The 27,922-nt window shown below is 47.5% G+C and overlaps 1 protein-coding gene across 2 annotated transcripts in view; it reads right to left on the bottom strand.

Annotated features, from left to right (window-relative positions):
- Positions 1 to 1,449: 1,449 nt before the first annotated feature.
- Positions 1,450 to 27,922, bottom strand: part of PBX3 (PBX homeobox 3) — a 226,918-nt gene continuing 200,445 nt past the window's right edge. Inside the window, exons 6-9 of one of the 2 annotated variants that reach the window (XM_063144550.1) lie at positions 18,015 to 18,180; positions 11,171 to 11,283; positions 9,309 to 9,398; positions 1,450 to 1,869 (exon numbers count right to left, since the gene is read on the bottom strand). In XM_063144550.1, coding sequence (XP_063000620.1) covers positions 1,777 to 1,869; positions 9,309 to 9,398; positions 11,171 to 11,283; positions 18,015 to 18,180 — 462 coding nt within the window. In that variant the 3' untranslated portion in view covers positions 1,450 to 1,776. Of the gene's footprint in view, positions 1,870 to 9,308; positions 9,399 to 11,170; positions 11,284 to 18,014; positions 18,181 to 27,922 lie in introns of those variants that run through there. The other variant, XM_063144551.1, reaches the window with a different exon arrangement.

The following is a 27,922-nucleotide window of genomic DNA, read 5'->3' on the forward strand; positions in this document are numbered from 1 at the left end:
AATAAAAAAATTAGAAAAAAAAATAAGGGCACCCTCACCCCCCCCACCCCTGACCCAATTATACAGGGTGAAATATACAGTTCTGAATACTGAGATCTCTCTGTTTTACAATCCATTATTGGTTTTATTTTTTTTTCTCTTTTTCTTTTGCGTGAATTAGTATAGTAACAAGATGAAGAACATTCAAAATGTTTCTTTGTATTTACAAACAGTTTCACTGTTTTGTGTCGAACTTAAAAGACCCAGTGTTTCCGCTTCAAAGATCCTTTTTTTTTTCATTATTTTTGAAAGTTGCCAACGCAACCCGAATTTTTAAAAATGTTTCTTTTTAATTATTCTTATTCTTATTTAAAAGATTACAATGTACATTACATTTCATGAAGGGAAACAAAGAGTTAATTACAAGATGCCGAAAAATATATATATATATATATGAAAACGAAGAAACCCAAAAAGATATAGGAAGACTTAAAAAAAAAAAAAAGATATACAAACTACAGCATGAGTATTGTTTAGAGCAGCTGTCCCCAAGGTCGTGCCCTCTGGACGTGTTAGACCTCAACTTCGGTCAGTCCCCAGGCAGTCCCAGTGGCCTGGGGATGATGGAGGTTGAAATCCAAAATGTCTGGAGGGTGCCGGACTGAGGAAGGCTGGTTAAGAGGTAGTAGTGAGTGCTCTAAGCTAAAGAACATGTTTCTATTGGTTCGTATGAGTTCGCATGAGGTAATAAAGCTGTGTTTTGATTGGTGAAATGTATAAATATTCTTTTGCTACACTATATACAACACTCCAGAGAATGGCGCCATTTTGGCCTCTCGCCGGCGGGCCAACCCCGGGCGGATGCGCTCGGACTGTAAAATGCGGACGGCCCGCATCTCCACCTCCTATGGATCATCTGTGCCCGCCAATGATCAGAAGAGGGTGAGACTCTACGCACGTTACATTAAGAAGGGTTTAAAAGAAAGAGGGGGTTGAAAAAAGGCCATCGTCCCAGGGTTCGAAGCGACATGGTTCACACGACAGAGCCCAACGAAAAGCATGACGAGTGAAGGAAGCTTAAAAAAACACAGACACGCACACACGCACACACGAGAAAACATTACCGCCACTGAAATAAGGTGAACAGAGCAAAGCTTCTTTCTGCTCGAGAAGAGATATGAAAAAAAAGAAGGATTTAAAAGACAACCGCGTCCAAAATTCATTTCCGATCGCAATGGAATTTCCGTTCGGTTGAGGTTCTCCCAGGACCTGGTTCTACGACTTGAGGTGATTCTTAAGAACGGTTCTGATTTACCCTTAAGGCCAAGAAGTCGGCATCAGGTTGGACATCTTTGCAAAACCCTGTTGACAAATACATTATTTTTCTCAAAATCGTTAAGAGGGCTACGAAATAACGCTAAATCTCGGCCTAGTTGGATAAAGTGCTTTGGTGGTTCCTTTTTTCTTTCCCCCCCCCCTCTTAACATTGCATGAGTGTGCGCGTCTTTGCGATGTTTAAGTACGTCTACAAATGATGAAGATACCTTTTCGAGGAAAAAAAAAAAGAGACAGCGATAAAAAAAAAAAGGGAAAAGCAAACCCACACGCAATTGATTTCTCGAGTTCTCTGATACAACAAGGGTTTGACCGTAAAGCCATCGGTGATTGGTCAGGGAAATAAAAATAAAAATACATTTCCTTTCTGGGTTTTTCCTTCCGGGATTCTGAATGCACTTGAGAAAGGCATCTCAGCTTGGGGTGGACAGGGGGAGGGGGGGGAAGAGCGTCGTAAGGAGATTAGTTAGAGGTATCGGAGTGGACACTTCCTGGACCTTCCGTTGGAGAAGTCACCGACGATGGAGTAGTCGCCTCCTGCCAGCCTCCATTTGCCTGGAGAGGAAAAAGAAAACACAACACTGAAAATCTAGTCTGGGATATTCACATCATCACCTGCAAACACTGTATTCCCCGTGGGGCGTCTTCGATTTGGCCGGCAACCATTAGGGCAGCTGGCTTTCTTTCTTTCATAGAATCATAGAATCATAGAATAGTAAAGTTGGAAGGGGCCTATAAGGCCATCAAGTCCAACCCCTGCTCAATGCAGGAATCATAGAATCATAGAATTGTAGAGTTGGAAGAGGCCTACAAGGCCATCAAGTCCAACCCCCTGCTCAATGCAGGAATCCACCCTACAGCATACTTGACAGATGGTTGTCCAGCTGCCTCTTGAAGGCCTCCAGTGTGGGAGAGCCTGCTACCTCCCTAGGTAACTGATTCCACCGCCGCACTGCTCTAACAGTCAGGAAGTTTTTCCTGATGTCCAGCCGGAATCTGGCTTCCATTAACTTCAGCCCATTATTCCGTGTCCTGCACTCTGGGAGGATCGAGAAGAGATCCTGGCCCTCCTCTGTGTGACAACCTTTGAAGTATTTGAAGAGTGCTATCATGTCTCCCCTCAATCTTCTCTTCTCCAGGCTAAACATGCCCAGTTCTTTCAGTCTCTCTTCATAGGGCTTTGTTTCTAGACCCCTGAAACATTGAAATGGTCGCATTTCAAAGATGCGTGCGACCGATTCGTACCTTTGGGGAACTATGTACGAAAATACTCAAGAATTTTCATGCAAAGTGAAAAAAATTAAGAGTTCAATCAGAGTCGGAACGGACTTCAAGGTAGAATTTGATGTGAACGGGGGAACAGGGGGTGGGGCAGCAGCAGTGGAAGGTTTCAGAAGAGGAACAAGATGGCGTCGTGTTGCCTTCCAAGAAACACAGCACTGCAAGGAACATGGCCACACATTTATATGACAAAACACCGCTGCTCACCGGGAAGCAAAAGGAGGAACACGACCCAAGCAATGGAGTACGAGGTCCTGGGGGGAACGGAGACCCCATCCATTACGAATAGGGGTTGAGGAACCTGTCCATTTCAATTCCCCATTTTTTTCCGATTTTAAATTTGGTTTGTCTCAAGCTTTTAGAATTTCTCCAGTCTGAAGCTGACATTGTCCCAAACATGAGATTGTTGTTTCCGTTTGCATGAAAATTAATAATACTGATTGCAGGCACTGCGTGCATTTTTGTATGCATTTCTGCCTAAAATACGGCCTTTTGCAATATCCCCCCCACCCCCGGGTTTTGAATGTCATTTCCCCTAATGTATGCGCCTTGTATGCATAATGAGCCCCATCGCCCAGATTCGGAGCGGTGCGAATTTCAAAGCACGGCTGAGTTTCGGTCCGCACGTGCGAAATTAGCTGAATCCATCCCTCGCCAGGGCCTGTCAGTTTCCCGGCCCGAGTGATCCCTGCCGTGAGCCGAAGCTCTCCTGGGCTCGCTCAGGGCAAGCTTGTGCCACGTCGCCGAAGCCAGCCCATGCCTGGAAGAAGCTGATGAACTAATTCACCAGAGGGGCATCATATCCCGCTTGCGAACAGAGTCAGAGACGTTGATTCGGTTTTGCTTTCGAAAGAGAAAGCAGCTTGGAAATCGACTCCAGGCAGTGCCAACTTTGCTCCCCTCGAAGGGCTTTCTTTGAAAATGGATTTTTCCCCCCTTGGGGAGCTAAAGATTCCTGTCTCTTCTCCGCCTTCTTCCCACAATTGCTTCAATTAAGCTAGGAAGGAGAACGTTTATCCAGTCCTGCGGAACTCAAAAGGTATTTAGGCTCCCCGGAAGAAAGCCTCCTCCCCCACTTCCCTTCCTCTGTGTTGGGCTTGTTCCCTATGCCCAGCTCCCTGCCTCCGTTGAGGAGACTGAGCAACACAGCTACGCGCGCGCAGTGCCCAAATTGACACGGCCCCCAGCTCAGCCACTGACTCTGGGCTCTTCCAGCCATGTAACTACCCAAACCGGGGCGGGGGAGGACGGAGAGCGAAACTCTAACACGGTTGGATCTTAATTTCATTTTTAAAAGTCTCCCTTCTGGGCACATGTCAGAGCCATTTAAGGGGACAGGGGAGACGAGGCCTGCATCCGCAATAATCCGTGAGCAAAAGCCACGAGAGGTGGAGGGGGGATGCAGCAGGCACCCTGTTCGGATCTATTTTCCAATTACCCAGAAACAGAACCTTTCTCCCTTCCCCCAGCCTATTTTTTCTTCTCCCGGATGCTTCTCTCCGTCTCGGGCTGCGGCTGGGGCCCCCAACGCATTAGACCTGCATCAGCAATAACAGCGTTCAGAAACAAATTCGCCTGATGTCTTGGCCCATTGAGGCAATTGCTGAAATCAACGTCCGATCAGATTTCTGCTGTGGCAGACAGCTTGTCGCTACATATTTTTATGTCAGTCAAGAAGAGGGAGGCGCGGGCCGGGTGTGTTGCGGGGGACGCTGAGTGGAAGCGACGGGCGTGAGGCTGGCTGGCGCTTGCCGGAGCAAGCGAGGCTGATTCCCAGCGCTCCTGGCGCACGGTAGCCTTTGCGGGGAGTGGTTCCCCAACCCAGGAGCACGCCCCCTCCGAAAAGGGGGGGGAAGGAGGACGCGTTCGCCGATGCGGCCCGCCACAAAAGCAAAGGGCGTCCGCTCGCCCTCGTCGGGAACGCCCACCGGCTCAAAAAAAAAGAGCAGTGAACGACGGACGGCAAAATATCCGCCACAGAGCTCACTTGGCCTTGGTGGGGGGGGCTGGTCGATTTCCCCCAAGGAATTTGTTGGGCTTTTTCATCCCGTAAAACAAGAAAAGGGGATTTTTGATTAAAAGCAGAGGCTGAAATCATTCTCCCACGAGTGAAGAGCTTCAAACTATGGTGCGTGTGTTTCTTGTATTGTAACAAAGGATGGCGCGGGCGCCTGACTGGGGGTTCGACAGACTTCCCCGCATCTGTCCCCCACCCCCACCCCCAGACAGGTATCTGCAGCATGTTTACAGACCCACGGGTCATGTGCCTGGCAGCCGCCCGCCCCGTTCCGGCACCTCCATTGCGTGAGACAATGGAAAACCTGGAAATTGCGCATTTTCCCCATTGCATAAATGGCGGCTGTAAAGGCCCCGTTAACACAAGAATCAAGGTGCGCCATTTGCGCCGTTTACTGTTGCGTTAATGGAGCCTTCATGGGCGCAATTTCCTGAGCCTTCAATGGAGCAGACGGCTTCTGGGTGCTTGCCAGACGTTTGCCAAGCTGCCGGAGAAGCTGACGCATCACGTGAGCAGGGACAAAACCCCGATTCGTGGGGTCAATCGGACTGGGGTGAGTTCACCCATCCCTAAATTATAACAGATAAAAACTTTCCTAAGAAAACAATTGAAACCTAAATGGGCCCTGATTATAAATTCTAAACCCCTCTACCACTCTACAGAGAGCTTCGGCTATGGGGGGGGGGGGCGGTATATAAATGTAATAAAATGAATAAATAATGTAACAAAATAACTAAGTAAATAAATACAGGCTGTGTTGGTTAAAATAAATAAACCTTCTGCCGTTGCTCTCTTGTTCTCTCTTTCTGCATGTTTCAACATTTCATTTTTTTTATCCCTTCCCTGCGCCCCGCCCCACCCCAAGGCACGAAAACCTACTTAAAAGGAGGTAGAAAACTCTCACGCAGATACGAGTCTAAAGATATTCTATCTGAAGTAAACATCATTCCCTCTTTATCCAAATTTATAAACAACAAATGTACAATATTTTTACTCAGCTTGGCAGCTGGGGGAGAAGGTTGTCAGCTAGAATTTCTCCTCTTTCTCTCTCATTCCCTGCCCTCCCCCCCCCCAAACCCCAAATAAATTAATCCTTACTCTGGTGGTTTGCGATTATGCACTGTATAATACAACAGTGCCTTATCAGACCTCATCAGTGAAGATGGAATTCATGTCTCAAAAACGCTGCAGGCAATCAGGGCTTCATATTTTATCATGTTGATAAGGATATCGCAAATTCTCTGAAGCATTTCAAAACACTTAAATGAAAAAGGGGAGAAATGCGACTAAAAGGCTTTTTATATGGTTTGTTGTGGGTTATTATGAGTTATTTATAAACCCCCCAAAAAGAAAGATTTGACATTTCAAATGGGAAAAGATTTGAGTATTTAATGGGACGCTCCCTACCAACGACACCTCCTTCTCAATTGAACGTCTTCAATCACATTTTAAATCATTAATATTTACTCTTGTGGCAAGTGGAAGACTGGGGGGGGGGGAGAAGAAGAGGGGGTCTCCAATTCTCTCTCAGGCGCTTCCATTGCTTCGGAGTTTCCCTTATTGCCAGCAGGTTCCTTCTGGCCCCGTCTGCGGTTCTTCTGCAGCACTGGGGCACGTATTCACCAGGGCTGGATTTAGGAATGAGACAAGTAAGCCGTGGCTCAGGGCCTCATGTTATAATGGGCTTCTATGTATGTTGGAGAGAACTAAGACGTAAGGTGAAATTGCTTTGGCTTAAGTACGTTGGGAATTCCGGTCTTCCCAAGAGGTCTTCCGGTGAAGACCTCTTGGGAAGACTCAGAGCTCCCAGCTCAGGACCTGAGAGGGTCAAGGGCCCTGGAAGAGCCTGGGTGTTGCCCACCCAGGACCTAGCCCCGGAGGAAAGAGGGTCCACCTCGGAAGCAGACGAGACCAGGAGAAGCACCCAGCTGCTGCAGGGACTCCTTGGGAGTAAGGGGGCTTGCCTCATGAGGACTCTTTGCAGACACTACTGGGCAGGATTCTACCAGCCTCTGCTTAAAAACAGCACTTGGGAACTGGAAGCGTTGCTGGAAACGACACTGACCATCCTCCCCTCTCCCGAATCGAGCGCCTCTTGTCTGAACTCTGGACTTTTCTTTGACTGATTCCAGAAAGACTCTCTCTCTCTGCCTGCTCCTTGTCTGCAGTGTTGTCTTGGAACCTTGTCGCCCGGGATCTGGACCATTGAGACCTCCTTGAAACACACTCAAACTCTGAAACCTGCCACTGCTAGGCTCAGATGCTGCAACGTGACAGGGCGGCAGCTGGCGGACAGAGAGCCTGCCGCCTGAAGCCCTATCGCTCAGATCCAGGTCTACTCAAAGAGCAAGGTCAAAGGACACGCGTCCCATAGTTACCATCAGTGAGCCAGTGTGGCGTAGTGGCTAAGGTGTTGGACTGGGACCCGGGAGATCCGGGTTCTAGTCCCCACTCGGCCATGGAAACCCACTGGGTGACTTTGGGCCAGTCACAGACTCTCAGCCCAACCCACCTCACAGGGTTGTTGTTGTGAGGATAAAACGGAGAGGAAGATGTATGCCGCCTTGGCTTCATTGGAGGGGAAAAAGGCGGGATATAAATGCAATAATAATAATAGTAATAATGGAAGTGGATCAAAATCCTCTGCCCTCACACGAACCCATGTGGAATAGCCCACCCTGAAATGTGGGTAAAAGAGAGACTGATATGGTTGGACTACAATTTCCATCATCCCCCTTGGCCATGCTAGCTGGGGCTGATAGGCATTGTGGTCCAACACATCTGGAAGGCTCCGGGTCAGGGAAGGCAGATCTGCACGGCGTGACCTTCAGCAAAACGCTCTTAGCAACTTGACCGCGAATGGAAGTGCACTTTTTGGGCTTGCGCACGATTAAAACTGCTACCGAAAGTGATGGATAATTACGGCCTGTCGGTGCCGCCCCTACGCCCTAGACTATAGCTTTGATCCACAGCCCCCGACTTTTCCCTTGATCAACAACAAGGGCTTTGCGGCAGAAAATGAAGCCTTTCCAGGAAACAGCTACAATGGGGGCATTATTGCAGCTGCTGAAGGTCAGGTTGCGTCCTTTGCGTGGGAGAAATGGGGAAACTGGAATTTTTCCCAGGTGTGTATTAGGCCAACCTGGCTGACTTCTTCTCGCTTTCCGTTTGACTCTCTTCTAATAGCTTCTCTAGGAGCAAAAAAAAAAAAAGGGCAGGGACAAGCACCTCCTATTATTATTATTATTATTATTATTATTGAAATATTTTTAATCCACCTTTCGGGGGACACTGGTCTCAGAAGGCAGCTTAGACGTTTACAAAATCCATCCACACAGCTGCAGCAAAATAGGTTTTTTTTTCCGTACCCAAGACTAGAATAAAGGCATTTTGGGAGGGTCTTTTTTCAGAGTCGGGAGTGGTGAGGCCCTTAAGTATCTTTCCGGGGAAGGAATAGGGATGTTGTGGGTCAGGAGTCGGAAAGACAGCCCTGCGTCTGTCCCCCCCTGACCCAGTTGTGCGCCTGTGGCGTGTTAGCAGGCCTGTGGGTTGAGCGCCTGCGTGGCCCGATGGGTGCCCGACAGCTGCTCAGCCTCCGCCCTCATCTGGAGCCTCCATTGCGCGTGACGATGGACACTCTGGAAAATTAGTACTCCCCCCTTGTGTAAATGGAGGCCGTGAAGGTCCCATGTACGCAAGAACGAAGGTGCAAAGGGCGCATTCTCGCGTTTGCTTTTGCGTAAACGGGGCCTTTCTGGGCGCCATTTGTACAAGGGGGGAAATGTGTAATTTCTGGAGCCCCCATCGTCACGCGGAATGGAGGCTGCGAGCGAGGGCAAGGCCAGACGGCTGGCAGATGCTCCCTGAACTGCCAAAGAAGCTCGTGCAGCACGTGAGCGAGAGTGAGCGGTGGCAAGTGGGGTGACTGTCTGACAAGTTGGACCTGGGTGAGTTCACCCTCCCCTACTCTGAGATGGCGAGCAACAGTGAATCAGGAAGTAAACGGGACATCAGGAAAAACGTCCCGACTGTTAGAGTGGTACAACAATGGAACCAATGACTTATGGAGGCGGCGGGCTCTCCCACCCTAGAGGCCTTCAAGAGGCAGCTGGACAACCATCTGTCAGGGATGCTTGAAGGTGGATTCCTGCATTGAGCAGGGGGTTGGACTGGATGGTCTTATAGGCCCCTTCCAACTCTATCATTCTATGATTCCATAAGTAAAAATCAAAACACCCAAACAGGTAGGTAAAACACCAATAAAACTAATGAAATAACAGGCATTTGAACACGTTGCACATTACAGCCAACCCAAACAAGCAAAGGGCCCATTCAGAAGACACCTTGAACCATGGCTTAACCATGGTGGTTAAGCCAGAAAGCCAGGCCGTGTTCAGAAGACACCTTAAACCATGGCTTTAACCATGGTGGTTAAGCCAGAAAGCCAGGCCGTGTTCAGAAGACACCTTAAACTACGGCTTTAACCACGGGGAATAAGGCTTATTGCTTTATTCAGCAGGGTTAAAGCCGTGGTTTAAGGTGTCTTCTGAACGGGGCCATAGACTGGGTTTGCACAACACACTAACCCACGCCCAGTGGTTGAGCGTGGGTTGTTCATTGGACTCTGGGTTAGCATGTCCAAATGCAAAACACTGTGTTTGTTGTTCTCCAACCTCTTCTCCCCCGTGGTACTCACATTTAAATTATGTGGACTGTACAGCGAATTGCCTCCCAGACCATCACTGTATCCTCCCGTCTGATTGATAACATGACGCAGGGTATCCACCTGAAAGGAACGTACACACAAGCAAGAATAACCTCATCATTCCACCAAAAACAAAATCTTAGTTACACACATACTGTCAGTTACAATACAAAATTATTTCTAAGGCGGGAAACAAAATGGGAGAGAGAATGGGCCATGGTTAGTCCGCTAACTCTTTCTCAGTGAATGGTTAGTGAGCGTGTTTAAACCGGGGTTATGTAGCCACCCTGGTTAGGGATGGTTCCCGCGACGCGCTCAGCTGTAATGTTTAGCTCAAAATGCTTCACCAGTGTGGCTTAGCGTGTCGTCTGAACAGGGTCAACGTGTGCCTGAGTGAGGGTGCCAGATATTCCCAGAAAGGCCGAGGGGTCGGATTTCATTTGAGAGAAGCTCTTAGGGACTGCATTCCAGGTAAAATGGGTGTGGCCAATGGGAAAAAGAGGGCAGGGACAAAAAGCCAAAAAACCCACAACCTATCAAAATATTTTAGCTGGAAACTCTTATAGCCACTAACTAAACCTTAGGATAAGCTTTCTAGTCTTTTAGGGTGGGGGTGGGGAAATGCACAGATTTTGTATCTGGTCAAGAGGGCAGGGCTCCTGCAGCTTTAACTGTTGTGATGAAGAGGGAATTTCACCAGGTGCTGCAGGCATACCAGTGACACCTGCTGAAAACCCCTTTTCTACGGAACTGTGAAAGATACAGGAGCCCAGTCCTCCTTTCCATAGGGTCACCTCACCCCACCCCCCATCCTCCGCTTGTGGGTGAGCTCGTCCCTCTCTGTCATTTTGACACCCCTGGTGTGGACACAGCTGCACTAAAAATGGGGGGAATGCAAATTCCCTTCCCACAAGCTGAATATGTTTTATCCATCCTGTGCCAATACCTGCTAATCTTTTAGCTAATTTCATAATCCCGCCAGCCAAGTAGAAGCCAGATACTATACAGAGGACTAAATCGCCATCCTTGAACTCGCACAATACCGGCTTTTCTCCTAGCTTCCAAGATCTCACCAGGTGCTGCTTTTGTGTTGTTCTAGTCATAAGGGCTAGAACCTTAGTTTTTTTTTTTTTTTAAAAAAAAGCAAATGAAAGCCAAGCTTTTGAGAATGCTCAATTCTGCGTGGTCCAAAGTTAGCGGAATACATGCAGCCCTGGAGATCGTGGGTGGCCGGCTAAACCTTCACAAAATTGGGCAGGAATGGAAACACGGGGAGAAAAAGATACATTGGGGCAGGAGGAAACATCGCTCAGCTACCTTGGTTTTGGAAATTTAAAAATTATTTAAATGAAAGGAGATCCCATACGATGAAGCACAAAACGAAAAAAGCAGAGAGAGAGAGAGACAGACAGAGAGACAGACAGAGAGAAAGAGACAGATGAAGAAGACGCTCCAATAAACAAAAACTTTAGAGTCGACAGTGAAAACAACACGCCCATCCCAATGCCATGAGCTCAAGCCAGAGCCGAACTGCATTCACAAAGCTTGAAAATTTTCAAATTGGGGGTGGTGTGTGTGGGGGGGGTGTGGAGGGAAGAAGCCAGCCCCTTACATTGGCAAGGTTCAGTACGAAGGGTAGCAAACGTCCGTCAAATGATGGAATCAATAGTGCAGCCCAATTTTGAACAGAGGCACCAAACGACGTTCTATGACCAGAGGTTTTTTTAAAAAGGTGAAATTTGGGGTTGGATTGTTTTGGTTTAGTTGTCTTTTCTCTCTCTCTTTTTTAAAATAAAGCCCAAACCATCCCCTGCTCAGAGAGGCCCTAATTTGGAGGGGCGTTTTTCTCCTACCTGTGATTGCACATTGGCTCCGACTTGGGACCCCTGGTAAGAATCCCCATTCAGACTCTGCATGTTCATGAACATGTCCCCAGAATTAGGGAGGTTAAAAGAACCCGAAGAACCTGGAAACGAAAGAGTTGAGTAGCTGAATAACAGAGAGCGGCAAACAACACACGATCCACCCTCAAGAGACCTCTGGGAGGCAAAGGGAACGAGGAGGAGGAAACGGTAGTGGTGGAGGAGAAGGAGGACATGGAGGATGAAGAGGACAAGGACAAGGAGGATGTGGACAAGGAGGAGGAGGAGGAGGTGGAGGACAAGGACAAGGAGGAAGGGGATGAAGATTAGGAGGAGGAGAAAGAGAACAAGGAGAGGAGGAGGCCAAGGTGGAGGAGAAGGAGGAGGAGGAGGAGGAGGAGGACAAGGACAAGGAGGACATGGACAAGGAGGAAGGGGATGAAGATGATGAGGAGAAAGAGAACAAGGAGAGGAGGAGGCCAAGGTGGAGGAGAAGGAGGAGGAGGAGGAGGAGAAGGAAAAGGAGAAGAAGGAAGAGAAGGAGAAGGAGGAGGAGGAGGAGGAGGAGGAGGAAAAGGAGAAGGAGGAGGTGGAGGACAAGGACAAGGAGAACATGGACAAGGAGGAAGGGGATGAAGATGAGGAGGAGGAGAAAGAGAACAAGGAGAGGAGGAGGCCAAGGTGGAGGAGAAGGAGGAGAAGGAAAAGGAGAAGAAGGAAGAGAAGGAGGAGGAGGAGGAGGAGGAGGACAAGGAGGAGGAGGAGGATGAAGAGGAGGAGGAAGAGAAGGAGGCCAAGGTGGAGGGGGAGGAAGAGGACAAGGACAAGGATGATGATGAAAGGATAAGAATGAGGAAAAGGCCAAGGTGGTGGAGAAGGAGAAGAAGGGCAAAGAGGAGGACAGCAAAGAGGACAAGGGCAAGGATGATGATGAGAGGATAAGGAGGAGGACAAAGAGGAGGAGGACAAGGACATGAAGGAAAACAAGGAGGAGATGGTCGAAGATGAGGAGGAGGAGGTGATAGAGATAGAAGAGGAGGAGGAGGACAAGGAGGAGGGAGATGAGGTCGGAGATGAGGTGGAGGAGGAGGAAGACAAGGAGGAGGAAGGCAGGGAGTGCTGTGCAGAGAACGACACCCCATAAAATCAAAGAGGTCCACAGACAAGCCAACAGACATCGACACTGAGAACCTGCCCAGACCCTATGATCACCTTTAGAGCCCCACCTTTAGGGCCCCAAATGATGTGTGGTGGGTGGCTACTAAGGTGCGAGGCCTTTTCAGTGATTTCCTATCCCACATTTCCTTCCACTTGCATGGAGCACAAGCTGGCTTACATGGCCCTCTTCCTCTCATTTTACCCTGCGAGGCAGGGGAGGCTGTGAGTCAGTGACTGCCCACAATCACACGGCGACCTTCATGACTAAGTGACGACTAGAACCTGGATCTCCCAAATCCCAGTGTAATGCTCTAACCACTACACCACACTGCCCTTTTTTACATAGGAACACTCTTATCCATCTAGCCCAGTATTATCGACGCAGTCTGGCAGTGGTTCCTCGCCATTTGAGGCAGGAAGTCTTCCTCTCAATAGCCACCCTCCATCATGGAGGCTACTTTCTCACCGCCATTCTCATGAGATGTTCCTGGGGGGCCTTGTGAGAGGATCGCGATTGTGGTGTGGGCCCTCGCAAGGTTCCAGACATGCCTGCCCTTGGTGCCAGTTCTGTCTACGCTGCTCTAAATGCCCCTGACGCCTTGACACAATCTGCTTGACCAAGACAACCCAGGGCAAATTGGATCTGCCGGTTTAATGGCTTGTGCAAATGACCCACTCATGGATGGGGTTGTGTTGGCCTGCAAATAAGGAATTCCACCTTCCTCTCAAGAAGGAAGGCAGTACAATCTGCCCTGCACACTCACGTCCTTTGGGAAGAAGTCACCAAAACTAGGCTGACAGGTATTACCCAGAGGACCTTCTCTTCTGCTGCTCCCAGACTGTGGAATGGCCTGCCGGAGTAGATTCCTCGACTTAAAAGACTTTTAGCATTCAAGAAAGCTATTAAGACTGATCTCTTCTGGCAGGCCTACCCAATGGAATTTTAGGATGCTTTTAGGATGCTTTTAGTATGATGATGATGATGATGATGATGATGATAATTTATTTCTTACCCGCCTCTCTGATTGGATCGAGGCGGGGAACAACAGCAATCATAAAATACATAAAATACTGATTAAAAACATTGCATACACTGTTAAAAACATCCTAAAAGCGTCCTAAAAACATATTTTAGTGTGTTGTTAGGAAGTTTTAATAATATATGCTGTGTTTTGATTAATATTTTATGTATTTTATAGTGGCTGTTGTTCCCCGCCTCGATCAGAATGGAGAGGCGGGTTAGAAATTTATTATTATTATTATTATTATTATTATTATTATTATTATTATTATTATTCTGCTGGTAGAGAAGCACACACCCTCCGTCCTCCTTGGGTTGTTCATGGAAGCGGACTGCTTGCCCCAAAGTCCTTTTTTCCTTCTGAAAACTGAAGCCCAGCATCTTCCTGAAGTGTTTTAAAATCCAGTTCACACATACAGGTTCATTGTTTGAACACCAGGCATCCACCACCACGTGCGAATGGGCCCACCAGGCGTGTCACTAGCACAGGCAAAGCCTCCAATGTAATGCTTTTCTATAGAGTCGGTTTACAGTTACCTGACCGGGCATCACCAAGTGACCGTAGCCAACGTCAGGGAAATCGAGCGGAACCTCTTGCATGTGTGAACCGGCCCCAAGGAACGTTGTTCTTGGCTTGGCTTCGGCAAACAGGGCTCACTCACGCAAGTAAGGCTGAAAACGACTAGGCCCAAGAATAAACGCTAGGGCGGCCATTTTAAATCGATTCATCAGATCAGTTAAAAGACTTAATCGGTTCAAGTCATGCCCCAAATGAATCAGGTAACCTGATTTTTGCTTTTTAAAAGGCTTTTAAAAAAAAATCTACGTGCTTATAAAAACAGCATCATCTTAAAAGAGGCACTTTATCTTCTCTTGCGCATGGGAAGGAAATGGACCTTGCCACGACAGGAGTTTGGAAAAAGGGAGGAACAGGTTCTCAGGATGCAAATCGTTTATTTCCACGACGCACGACGCGTTTCGGCCTGTACTTTATTCCAAGGCCTTCCTCAGAAGGCAGTGGCTGCAGAATTCCCTCTAGCAAGAGAATTGTCTCCTGGGATAATCTACAGCGACTTGAATAAAGTACAGGCCGAAACGCGTCGGGCTTCATGAAAATAAATTATTTGCAACCTGAGAACCCGTTTCTCCTTTTTGCTGACCTGGCTAGGATGCTCTCTTCCTTTTGTTTTGGGAGTCTGCATCATCTAAAACAGAGGTGGGGGAACATGTGGCCCTACAGATGTTGGCAGACTCCAACTCCTATTGGCTCTAGCCAATAGTGAGGGACGACCGAGGTTGAGGTCCAAGAACATCTGGAGGGACACAGAAGCACCACCCCAATCTAAAAACCCAGTGAACATCCTGCTTACTTCAAGAACACTGTTTCCCCAAATGCAATGGAAATTTAATTGACGGGTTAACCAATTAACGGTGCATGTTTAGACCGACAAAAAGTCTACCCAACGTTGTAGGAATTTCTCTCTTTCGTAATATGGAAGGATTGCTCCTTGCTTGACTATAGCCCATGCGATGAAATCGGTCAACGTTTCTTTTAGCAGTCTGCAGCCCTAATAAATGCTATTCTGACAATTTTATGTATTAGAATTCAGAACCCCAAGTCAAAAGAAAAGACCTTGGGCCATATACAAAAGAGCTGTGTTGTACGGTGTGCAAGCTGTTAAAAAACTGGACGGAGCCCCAGAGCCCACGGTTCCTTTTATCTCTAGGTGCTGTCACTAAATACCGAAGGAAAGCCTCATCCTCAGCTTGGGTTTAATGCCTCCTTACGAGGCAACGGCTGGTAATTGCTAATTAAGTCGATTTGTTCTCATCAGGAGAAGCAACCTCTCATTCACTTTGTCATTTAGCTTTGCTGCTTCTACTACTGAAGGATGCTTCTCGGTGGTGGTATTGCATCAACCACGAACTGTCTTTGCGTCAGCGGAAACCCCAAAGAGACATTCCCCCGGCACTGTTCTCTTCTAGTTAGCACCAGCGGCGAATTTTCTCGAGGGAAACTGAAACCACAGGGAATGCCTGATGCATCATAGAATCATAGAACAGCAGAGTTGGAAGGGGCCTATAAGGCCATCAAGTCCAACCCCCTGCTCAATGCAGGAATCCACCTTAAAGCATCCCTGACAGATGGTTGTCCAGCTGCCTCTTGAAGGCCTCTAGGGTGGGAGAGCCCACCACCTCCCTAGGTAACTGGTTCCATTGTCGTACTGCTCTAACAGTCAGGAAGTTTTTTCCTGATGTCCAGCCGTAATCTGGCTTCCTGTCACTTGAGCCCATTATTCCGTGTCCTGCACTCTGGGAGGATCGAGAAGAGATCCTGGTCCTCCTCTGTGGGACAACCTTTTAAGTATTTAAAGAGTGCTATCATGTCTCCCCTCAATGTTCTCTTCTCCAGGCTAACATGCCCAGTTCTTTCAGTCTCTCATCATAGGGCTTTGTTTCCAGACCCCTGATCACCCTGGTTGCCCTCCTCTGAACATGCTCCAGCTTGTCTGCGTCCTTTTTGAAGTGTGAAACTTTTTCCCATTCTTCCTCTCTGCAGTTAGATCTAGGCTAGCTAGTTTGAAAGGTTCACAGTTCTGCTCAGCAGCGTAGAGGAATGAGTACCAATCTTCTTCCCAAACTTGGATCCAAAGAGGGAGGCAGAACTTCTCCCCCATAGATGTGCTGGTGTCCCGAGTCACTCCGAGGGCCTTGTGAGAAGCCCAAAATTCGGATGTTGAACCTCAAGCCCTTGGGGGTACGAATCTGGCCTACTGGGGTTCCCCAGATGGTCACCCCCCTTTCTCCTGGCAACACACCCCTTTCCCCAGCCACAAGTTACTTGGTGTTTTCTGTGCTGCTATTATTATTATTATTATTATTATTATTATTATTATTATTATTATTATTCCATCTAAAAGGTTGAAATAGGCTTAGGACCTGGCAGTGAGATGGTTAAGTCAAATAGGGTGATGCTTTGGGTATTTTTCGGCCCAACTCCTATTGCCTTTGACCCCGTCTTCCACTAGAATACGGCTCCTGAGAGATTGCCCCAAATGGACTTTATTTATTTATTTATTGAGGCTGTCGGGCTGAAAGACGTTCTATACCGCTGCCCTAAATGGCTAAGGCCCCAGATCTCTCCAAGAGCACTTTGTCCCATATCATCCTATCCCTACATTAAGATCTTCAAAGAAGGCCCTTCTCCGTGTGCCGTGCTTAGAAGAAAGGCATTACACGTTTGCAGATGACGGGGCCTTCTCTGTGGTGGCAGCCTGACTTTGGAATGCCTCCCCTCGCATTCTCTTCAATGCAAGGTTCCTTTTGGCCCAGGCTTTAATTTTTATTTTTATTTTATTTTTAAAAAGAATCATTCACTTGCTTGCTGATTGAATCTTTTTTTTATTTAAAGTCTCTTGCCTTGTAATGTTATTGTTGTTATTATATTAGGTTTTTTATAATGCTATGTACATCGCCCTGGGATCGCTTGTGGGTCAAGGGTGGTTTTGAAATTTTACAAAGAAATAAAACGAAAACAAATGAATTTCTCTCCTCCTCTCCAGCTCTAGGTTGATGAGGAGGGTGAGGGATTGTTTTCCAATGGTCCTCAGTCCCTTACCAGGCAAATGAGTTTGGGAAGCCTGGAGTAAAGTCATGCTGGTTTCCCATGGGAAGCACGGAAGACTTATAAACATTCCAACTGCTCAGAGTGAATGTGTCTACCCAAAACATAAAAGGGCAGAGTTCCATTTTGAACCAGGGTGGATAAAAATCAATGATTTCTTTTATTTAAATCAGATTTTTTACATTTAAATTGGATTTTTTTAAAATAAAATGCTTTTTGAGGAAGAATCTATCTAAAGATAGTTTTCTATTTAAGATACATTATAGTCCAAAGGTTATTCATCATGAAATAAGGATTAGTTTTTAATTATGTAGCATGAGGCTGTATATTCATGCAATGTTTAAATTTGGGGGTTAATGAATTCCATTCATCCATTCACAATGTCATGCTCTTCCGGAGGTTTCTGTAAGATTTTTGGGCAATTTTTCTACCTAGAAGATATTATCACAGATGCATGGTTTTACAGTTCTCAAAACTGTGAATTTGTGTCTACAGAGATCACAGTCCCATTGTGCCTTTGCAAATCTATGTACACAGAATCAACCCCTTTACCTCTTAAGTGCTAAGTTTCAAAAAATTCAATGAATAGAGTGTACTTTTTTAGGGGGGGAGTCGCATGATTAAATCGAGTCTTTCTGAGTAGTGATTTAAATAGTGATTTAAATCATGATTGAAATCAAAATGATTTAAATCAAATCCACCCTGTTTTGAACTCAGCCTGCCAAATCTTTGGTCAAAAGTCTGTCATTCTAGAAGGCCTTAAGAAAGGGATAGCTCACCCCACTCTTCATTTAAATGAACTTCCCAGGCAGCCTGCTGAGCACGCAAAGGGTGCACCTTAAGAAATTCCCATCCCTTCAAAAAGAAACCCACCACGATTCAGTCAAAGAGCTAAGAAATTCCTACCCACCCATCCACCCAAAGGGAATTCACTATGCCTTGCATAGAACCCCCCCTCCCCTGCTGCATCCCACCCTCGCTGTTTTAAGATGTGATCTAAGACAGGCTGTGGTGGAGAGGCTACTACGTACCAGAGTTTGGCGTGGTGGGCGAGTTTGTCTGGTTGTTTTGGACAGCTGCGGCCACGGCATGCGCGGCTGTCACCGCTGTTTTTGCTGCGTAAAGGTTGGCTTCCTCCTGAAATTTCCCTATGTTCTTCTTGTACCTGATTCTCTTGTTGCCAAACCAGTTGGATACCTGCCACAGAAAGGAAAGGACATTTTGAATACCCGAAAACCCGGGAGAGCCAAATCTCCCGCCGTGTTTAGCAGCAACCTACGCGATTCTTCCAAGATGCTTGTTTTTCCCCCTCTTTGACTACAGAGAGCCTCGTGTGGCGCAGAGCGGTAAAGCAGCAGTTTCTGCAGCTGAAACTCTCCCCACGGCCTGAGTTCGATCCCAGCGGAAGCTGGTTTCAGGCAGCCGGCTCGGGTCGACTCAGCCTTCCATCCTCCCGAGGTTGGTAAAATGAGTACCCAGCTAGCTGGGGGAAAGGTAATAAGGGCCGGGGAAGGCAATGGCAAACCACCCCGCTATAAGGCCTGCCAAGAAAACATCAGTGAAAGCTGGCGTCCCTCCAAGAGTCAGTAATGACTCAGTGCTTGCATGAGAGGTTCCTTTCCTTTCCTTTCCTTGACTACAGAATCCCTAGCCTTCAAGCCAATGAAAGCGACCAGTTGAATATTTAGTATGCAACCAATCAGGGATGTAGGCTCCCTGATAGGTTAAATAAAAATTGCTACAGCGGTTCACTAAAACTTTCGGTGGAGGCAAAGAACAATACAGTGGTTTGAGCTTTTTGTTTCATTTTGTGTTTTTAGCGGCACTTTAGTTCTAAGTAAGAAGTGGAGATGAGAAATGAGGACGCCACCGTTTCCTCCTAACATTCACGGGTAGCTTTTCTGTATCAAGCTGCAAGTTGCTATCCTTCCTTCACGATCTCAATCTATCGCCATCCCTTACTAGCACCATAGCCGGAGGATCAGAACGCCATTTTCCTTCCGTTTTCACGCTCGAAGTTTGCGAGACGGTTCTCAGCTCAAACAACTGCGAAACACCGTATTTTGGAATGCAACGTGTAGGCAAACACACATTTTAGGACAGGGGCGTTGAACCTCTTTCAGCTTGAGGGCTGATTTCTATTTCGGAGGTGCTCATGGGAGATGCATTTCAGTAGTGGGTGGAGCTGAAAAAGGGGAGGGGCCACCAACACCAGCATATTTCAGCTTAATGCTCTTACTGCCAGGGATTTAGGAAAGGCATCCAAAGCTTTTGCAATGGGGAGAAAAATGCGCAAGACCACAAAGCATTGGTCCTCAGGGAAGGAGACATGGTTATCTAGGGGTCTCCAAAGGGCCAGATTCAAACCCAAGGAAGGCTGGATTTGCCCTGCCTGAAGTCTCCACCCATGGCATACAAGAATGCCTATTGTGTGCGCGCGCACTTAAAAATAGCAAATATTTATGTATTTATGCATTTATTTTTAATTGCAGATTAGGGAAGAAATGGGGCAGAACGGACTTATGAATTATTATTTATTATTATTTATTGCATTTGTATACCGCCCCATAACTGAAGCTCTCTGGGCAGTTCACATCAGATAAAACACTTAAAAACAATATACGAAGATTAAAAACCACAAAAACAAGCAAAATACACATACATTTAAAACCACTATAACAACTTTAAAAACGATTAGCCCCCCCCCCCCAAAAAAAGACCCAGGGTCATTACATATTGCTAAACGCCTGGAAGAAAGAAAAGTCTTGACCTGGCGCTGAAAATATGACAATGTCGGCGCCAGGTGGGCCTCGTCAGGGAGATCGTTCCACAGTCGGGGGGCCACCACAAAGAAGGCCCTCTCTCTTGTTGCCGTCCTCCGAGCTTCCCTCGGAGTAGGCACCCGGAGGAGGACCTTAGATGTTGAACATAGTGTTCGGGAGAGGCGTTCCATCAGGTATTGTGGTCCCAAGCCGTGTAACGCTTTATAGGCTAAAACCAGCACCTTGAATTGGGCTTTAAATGAACCCATGTGAAACTGACATGGGTCAGAAATGGACCAATCCATCCATCTCCATTGGAACAGGGAGTACTATTCTGTCATCATGGCTAAGAGCTCTGAGTGTAAATGAAGGAGGTTGTCTTCCATCAGTCCAGACTATCTGACAACCAGGCCAAGAAGGATCTTTCTTTCCCATCCCATACTCCCTGATCCTTGTACCTAGAGGCACCTGGGGTTGAACCCGGCACCCCCTGCGTGTAAAACCTATGCTACTAAGCTACAATCCCTTCTCTATGTTCCCTCCCAATGAGGGACCCTTCCATGAAATGCGGGACATAGGCAAATTTCATTTTTGCTCACGACGCATGCAGACACATCCCGTTTGAAACTCCCAATGAAATGTGAGCACACGGGCCCCCAAAATATTTGTAAATTGTTGGACACGTGCTCACATTCGAGTTGTTTAGGGATGTCAGAGCATTCCGGCTAGGGGGCAGTGATGGATGGGTTTTCCTCGGCTTGGCCCTCCGGACTTCATCCCGTCTCCCACCAGATGGCTCAACTTGATCTGCAAGAGTTGGGCTAGCTGGTGAATTTTCTGGAAATGGACATTTTCACAAACTGCAGCTGCACTTTGCGCAAATGCCTGTTTCCGCAAACGAAACAAACAGAACATTAAAAGTCTCCAGAATTTGGGGGAAACGCAAGGCTGGCAAATGCAAGCCGAGTGGGGTATGCTGCGGAAGTCAGCGAGCCCCCAAAAGAACAGATTTCCTGGAGACGGGCCTCCCCATTCTCGATTGCCAGTTTGATTTGCGCAAATCTCCTCTGCAGACGGATTCAGTCCTGCTTTAGCCTACAGAGGAAAGTTCTGCAAATTTGGAGGAACCTGCGCAAATCTGCCGTTTGACTGTGGCTTGATTCGTGCAAAAGTTTCCCATTTGTGCACGTTTCCCAGCGACAGCAAACATGAACCGGGCATGAGACGAGCAGCAAGGGAACGTTGAGAGAAGCCTGGCGACCTCAAATATCACTCGTTCGCACGAAACAGCTACCTTGGACTTTGCCAGCACACCGGGAACCATTTCCCTGGGCTTTTGAGGCGAAGCCCGTGTCAAAAGAAAACCGCGGCTAGGCCTTGGCGCTGGAGAGAGAGAGGGAAATAAAAGTGGCACACGGCCAGAGGAAAGAAATGAGGGGATGTGGAAGGTAACTGGGCTATTGTTCTTTGTTTTGGGGGGGTGTTGATGCTGGTTGACCTTGGCAGACCCACAAACAGAGCTCAGTCTGCTCCAGGAACCGAGAGGGCTAAAATAAATCAATAATGGGCAAAACGTCACTTTCTCTCTCTCTCTCACAGACACACACATACACACACACCCTTTGAAGTTGGTTGCACCGTTGCCAAGTTAGCTTTAAGGCTCTACCTATTAACCCGCCTAAAGGTCACGGCCAGAGCATCTGAGACAAAGCCCCTGGGGAAAAGGCATGCAGAAACTATTCTCCAATCTTGGCTGTTAGTGGAACTGTTGTAATTAATAACAGGGGGGGGGGAATAACGATGAAAACCTCTTTCTCGTGCTGGCAGGCAAGGCTACGTAGTTGTGCGTCCACACCAATAAAAGCAGAAAGCGAGTCCCTAGTGAACCAGATCTACAAGAGCAGTAACCCAAGAGATCGTAACAGCGATATCCTGCTGAGATGCCCACCAGGATGGTGGGAATGCGGTGATCTAGGTGGGCTCTCTAGCTAACGGGTTCCTGGTTGTTTCTCCCCTCTCTGTGAGCCTCAGCCGTTTTCGACCTCTTCCTTCCAAGCCTGTTCAGCAAAGCAGTCTTTTGCTTCTTTCCGCCCGAGATCTTCGAAAGGCATCAACTTACAGAATGGCAGGATCAGCTAAACAAATACTCTGTCACAGACTTCCCCACCCTGGAGCCTTCAGATGTCTTGGACAACAAATCCCAGAATCCCCCAACTAGGGAGTTGTCCTACATGTTGGGAGGGCACCAGGCTGGTCTTTAAGGACGCTTCCTACAAATTCCAGGGTCCACGGGAATTAGAAACACCACCGCCAGACACACACATGGAACGATGCACACATTTATCTAGACATATTCTTTGTTACAGCAAACTTTTGGTACAGAACAGGGCTTGGCAGACTTAAGGCTAGTCAGATCTACCTTATTTTTTTACTAGAACCCCTACATCCACCAACCAGAACCAGGTGTGGAACACACACACACACACACACACCCAAAAAAGAAAGGTGTTATTAAAGAACGGAGCCTACTTCACTGAGCCTAGGAATTTATTTTCAATACCGGAACTGAACGGAGCTCACGCAAATGTCCGCTGGTGATTATCCCAAGATTTCTTCATTGCAGCCTAATGTAGGTGGGGAAAAGTCATTTGGTTGTTGCTCCTGTTAGACAAGAGCTGATCTACTGCAAATCAACCAGAGATCTACCAGTGGATCCCAGTCTACCTTCTGCCTGCTCCTGCTATAGGCAGAAAATAATACTTGTTTATACTTAGCAGGAAGAAAAGGTATTGCTCTATCCCGATTTTCCTCCTCTCCCACCGTTCATGCCACTCAAAAGGTCCAGGAAAGATAGTTAAATTATGGAATTGACTACTACAAGATGTCGTGATGGCCACCCATTTGGATGGCTTTCCTGGAGGAGGAGGCTACCCATGGCTACTAGCCCTGATGGTTGTGTGCTACCTCCAGTATTCGAGGCAGTAAGCCTGTGTGCACCAGTTGCTGGGGAACATGGGTGGGAGGGTGCTGTTGCACCATGTCCTGCTTGTTCATCCCTGGTCAACGGCTGGTTGACCACTGTATGAACAGAGTGATGGACTAGATGGACCCTCGGTCTGATCCAGCAGGGCTCTTCTGATGTTCTTATGTCTCCGCCTCACCCTCATGCCACCCAAAAGATCCAGGAAAGATTTGGTTTCGTAAGGTGGTACCCGGCCCTATAAATCAAACTGGTACTATTTTAAACAAAGAGAATTCCTCAGCATCCAACATCTCTCTGGAGATAATGCCATCTCATTGCTTTTAAGCCACGCCAACCCTTTTAATGGGCAGGACGCGACTTGGGGGTTGGGGGAAAGAAGGAAAATTCTTTCTCGGTTCCACAATTTGGGCATTTGCTTTAACGTAAATTAATGAAAGCCCCCCCTCCCCTCCCAAGCTTGAAACGCAATAAGCGAAGGTGCATCTTTTCACACGCCGCAATCCCAGGACGACGGACCACGGTATTGTATATATTGCACTTAATATTACCTTGTCAGTCAGGAAGCAATAATACATTAATGAAAGCCAGCAAATAATTACTGCGGACAATCCAATTATGGCTTTATTAACAGTTTCATAATTGCAGAATCTCTATACGTCGACGGTATTGTCCGCGGATATATAAGAATCGGGTGTTTATGCACACCTCTGGACCAATCAAACAACAGCCCTCACTAATAAAGGCTTGTTTAATTCTCACAGTAAAATTTTAATATCGCCGCAGCCTGGGGAAGCCTGGTGGAGTGGATTGGCTTGACATTGGATCGTTTCCACCCTGCTAGTCCCACTACTTCTTAATCTTTAATATCAAGGCAATTAAAATTAATGGCCACTCACCCAAAGCCACTGTGGGCAGTGTTGCCTTGACATCCGTTGTCTGATGGGATTACCTAGAGGTTAAACTAACAAGCAAGGTTTAATTGGAAGCAATGAAAGGAGCAGCAGGTCATACGTTATGTTTAACCTGCATACCACATCCCAATGAATAGCTACGCCCGGGCTGGCCTCCTCCCACCCAAGACAGGACGCAACGTTTCTCAGGGTATCGCCGCGCATTCTCGCTGTGCGCACGCCGCATCCCCGGAGCCGCCGGAGCCAAGAAATCCTTGCCTTCTTGGTCTTCCATGAAATGTGCTTACAGAAGAGCCAAGAGCTCTGTCCACGGCCTGGAGTGTTGGCAGCCATCAATGGATCAACTTGCTCTAGGCTATCCTAGCTCCGCGCTGCTGCCTGGAAGCCCCAGCTGAACTTTCTGCCAGCCGGAGGTAACGGAGGAGGAGGAGGGAGCCGTCGTTCTATAGCATTCCAATCTCTATTTCTGGCTCCGTTGCAATTTAAGTCCTATCCCTAATTCGCTCACCTCCATGGTCTGGACGGACTCTTATAAATCTCCATGAGTGAAAGCAGTTCAGCTAAAACTCACCACCATAGGGCTCTCCCAAGACCATCTGTTATCCCTGGACCTGGGTAGCGCCAAAAGGATCATTAAGCAGAGACTCCTGGATATTGATACTCAGGAACCACAGCTAGCTGCACGGGGACCCATGTTCCCCGTACGCCTTGGGGCTACGAGATCACGACCAAAATAGTGCACCTCTGTATTTAAGCTGGTTATCTATTCCCCAATATAGGCGGGCATTTTCCCTAGCAAGGCTTAATGCTATGCCTTCTAGGGTAATGGAGGGCAGATTTGGGAAAGTCCCACTATCAGATAGATGCTGCCCCTGTAACAACGAGGAGGTGGAATCTATCTCCCACGTATTATTCAACTGCAGCTTCTATCAAGAGGCAAGAAAAGCCCTTATCCACCCTTTCACGCAATCATTACCTGGACGATCGTCCGTGACCCTTATGTCGGTCCTTTTACAGGCTCAAGATAAGCATACCAACGAACAAGTTGCTAAATTTCTTAATCACGCAATCCTAACCAGATCAGTCATGGTGGCTGGACTTTCTTTTGCTTCTATAGCATTCAAACATCAGCCAAAACCCCCAGCTCCCTCGTGGAAACAGCTGGATAAATCCTTTGTGCAAATGGCAGGCCCCTGGAGTTGCCCATTGGCTCCGAGAAGGCTGCCACTACCTGATCAGCTCAGTACCTCAAGTTCCAGCTAGGCAGATGTACAGAGATTTATCTTCTCCCTGGAGCAAATGGTTCAGGCCTTCCTCCTGCTCCAATACAGGCAACTTTTAGGGTTGCACGGCCCTACTAGGACTCCTGAGAATGAGAGGTTCTTCTTTGGGTGTTTCTGCCTGTGGAGGTCAAAATGGCGGTGACCGGAGACAGGGCCTTCTCCAAAGTGACCCCTTGATTACGGAACATTCTCCAGAAAAGTTCTCCAGTGTGTCACTGGGTATTTTCTCCTCTTTGGGGGCAATGTGCATTACTCCCTGCTCCTCCGCCTTTCTCCCTGTAATATTATCTTACCTGCTACTTTAAGGTTTTTTTACTTTTCTTTTAGAAGTTGGACAACCGTGCATATTGGAACGTGACTTTATTTTAAGATGAGCTATGACAATTTGTTATGTCCTGGGCCAGCTTGGATCCTATCTGTAGAAGGAAAGTACTATCGAAACAGACATGCCACGTCTTCCGCCGTGGGCTCCTTGGAGGAAAGGCGGGATAGGAATGCAACAAAGAAATTATAATGAAATTAATTAAATCATACATAGATAGATACCTAAGTTGTCATCTTTTCTCCCAGGCATTTTAAGAGTTCTAGTTTTTTGTGTGGCTGTTCTATCAATTCCTGTGCTGTTTATTGTTTTTCATTGCGTTTTATTTTATTCTTTTAAATATTTTATTCTCCGTTATATTTTCAACTGCTCTCTGGTATTTTAGTTTCTCAATCCACCCCAGAGAACATTACTGACTGGGTGGATTAGAAATGAAAATAAATAAATAAAACGTGGACAAAGGAACTAAACAGTGCTACGATCAGGCAGAGCCCAGGTCCCTGAAGGACGGGACCAACATTTTGGATTTACAGCGTGGATGAACTGACTCCAAACGGTTTGAACTTAGAGGATCACGCCACCACCTGTACGTCTCCAGCAGTATAGGAATGCCACCCACAGCACTAACATTCGATAACTCTCACTCTTGCACCAACACCGAAGATGGCGGAAGCTGAAACATTTGATCAAAAAGGTTAAAGAATATACATTTATTCCAGCTTTGCTAAATGATATGTGTGTGTGTGCATGTGCAAATGTGTGTGTGTGTGCGGTTAGAAGGTCCCCGTTCTTCTAGCAGAGTGTTACACCAATAGTGAGGTTGCAGGCGCCCGATTTATATTATGCTCAGAGGCACCCTGCTCTTTAATTCTAAGTGTATGTCTTTTGCACCTGGCTTCGGTTGGTGGGTCTTGGGGTTCTAATTAGGGGTGCCACTGGGTCTGGGAGTCCAACAGACTACCCCATGTCCCCCCCCGATCCCATCGGGCATCTGCGGCGTATTCACAGACCCGCTCTCTGAGTGTCCATGTCTGCCCTCATCCAGGGCCTCCATTTTGTGCCACTATGGAGACTCTGGAAATTACGTATTTCCTCCATTGCGTAAATGGCGGCTGTGAAAGCCCCGTTTATAAACTGGAGGAAATGCGTAATTTCTGGAGCGAGGGCAGATGGTGGCCGAGTGCTTGTTGGACCTTGCCAAGTCTTGAACGAAGCAGTGGGGCGACTGTTTGACGAATGGGACATGCGTGAGTCCGGCCATCCCTATATACCAACAAGAAAATGGAGAGTATACCCCCTCCCACTGAGGAAAATGGAGGGTGTACCCCCTCCCACTGAGGAAAATGGAGGGTGTACTCCCTCCCACAGAGGAAAATAGAGGGTGTACCCCCTCCCACTGAGGAAAATGGAGGGTGTACTGCCTCCCACTAAGGAAAATGGAGGGTGTACCCCCTCCCACTGAGGAAAATGGAGGGTGTACCCCCTCCCACTGGGGAAAATTGAGGGTCTACCCCCTCCCACTGGGGAAAATTGAGGGTGTACCCCCTCCCACTGGGGAAAATGGAGGGTGTACCCCCTCCCACTAAGGAAAATGGAGGGTGTACCCCCTCCCACAGAGAAAAATAAGGGTGTACCCCCCTCCCACTGAGGAAAATGGAGGGTGTACCCCCTCCCACTGAGGAAAATAAGGGTGTACCCCCTCCCACTGAGGAAAATGGAGGGTATACTGCCTCCCCTTCAAACTGCTCTTCTGTGCCTGAAGGAAAACCTATCACGCCTTGTTTCAGATTACCCATCCAGTCAGAAAGGACAAGGTCTTTCTCTTTCCTTGCGTTCTTTTGTCCTCAGAGGCCACTTTTAGGGTCTCCGTTTTTCTCCGACGTGAATTTGGCAACCGAGAGAGACTCATATTAGAGAAATGAAGAGTAGCAAAGCTTCAGTTGCAACAAACAAAAAAGAGCAGGGATATGGGTGTGTGTGTGTGTGTGTGTGTGTGTGTGTGTAATGCAAAGCATAATCCCGGCTGGGTTATTATCTTGACCATTGCTGCAGAAGTCAATAAAGGAAACCAAATCAAATCAAGAGACGCTGCCGCCTCCGTTGACTAAGGTGCTGCTTGGGCCCATCTGGGAAGACATCACTCTCTGGAAATGGGATTTATGGAGGCCTTTTGGAGTCAGCACAAAGACTTCCTGGTGTCTTAAGTGCACGCCGTCTCTCTCCAACCTGTACAAGGGAGGACTCTGCACTGGGGGAGGGCCGGGAGGCAGGCTGTTGCCTTACACAGAGAGCCCCACTCCTCTCTGAACGTGGGTCAATTCTTTACTCTAGGAGGTGACCATCTATGGGTACATCCCTGGGTGATTTGCTACAGATCAGACCTCGAGTGTTTTAACAAGACCAACGACAAAACGAACTCCCCACCGCCACTGAAATCTAGGCCGCTGCAACGAAGAAAGCAACGAAGAGACCTTGAGATGATTAGAAGTGGACTTTTGCACGAACTCAGTCCAGTTCTGGGACTAAGAACAAATTCCTAAGCTCATATCATGCTCAGAGACACCTTTTCTGGTGTAAAGGTGGGATATAAAGGAAACAATCACTACAAAAGCAAAAATAAAATAAAATGGTATTCCCCAACCCCATGTCAATAAATTAAACCCCCCATCCCAGAAAAC

Source organism: Elgaria multicarinata, chromosome 19 (genome assembly GCF_023053635.1).
Source record: "Elgaria multicarinata webbii isolate HBS135686 ecotype San Diego chromosome 19, rElgMul1.1.pri, whole genome shotgun sequence".
NCBI classification, from domain to species: domain Eukaryota; kingdom Metazoa; phylum Chordata; class Lepidosauria; order Squamata; family Anguidae; genus Elgaria; species Elgaria multicarinata.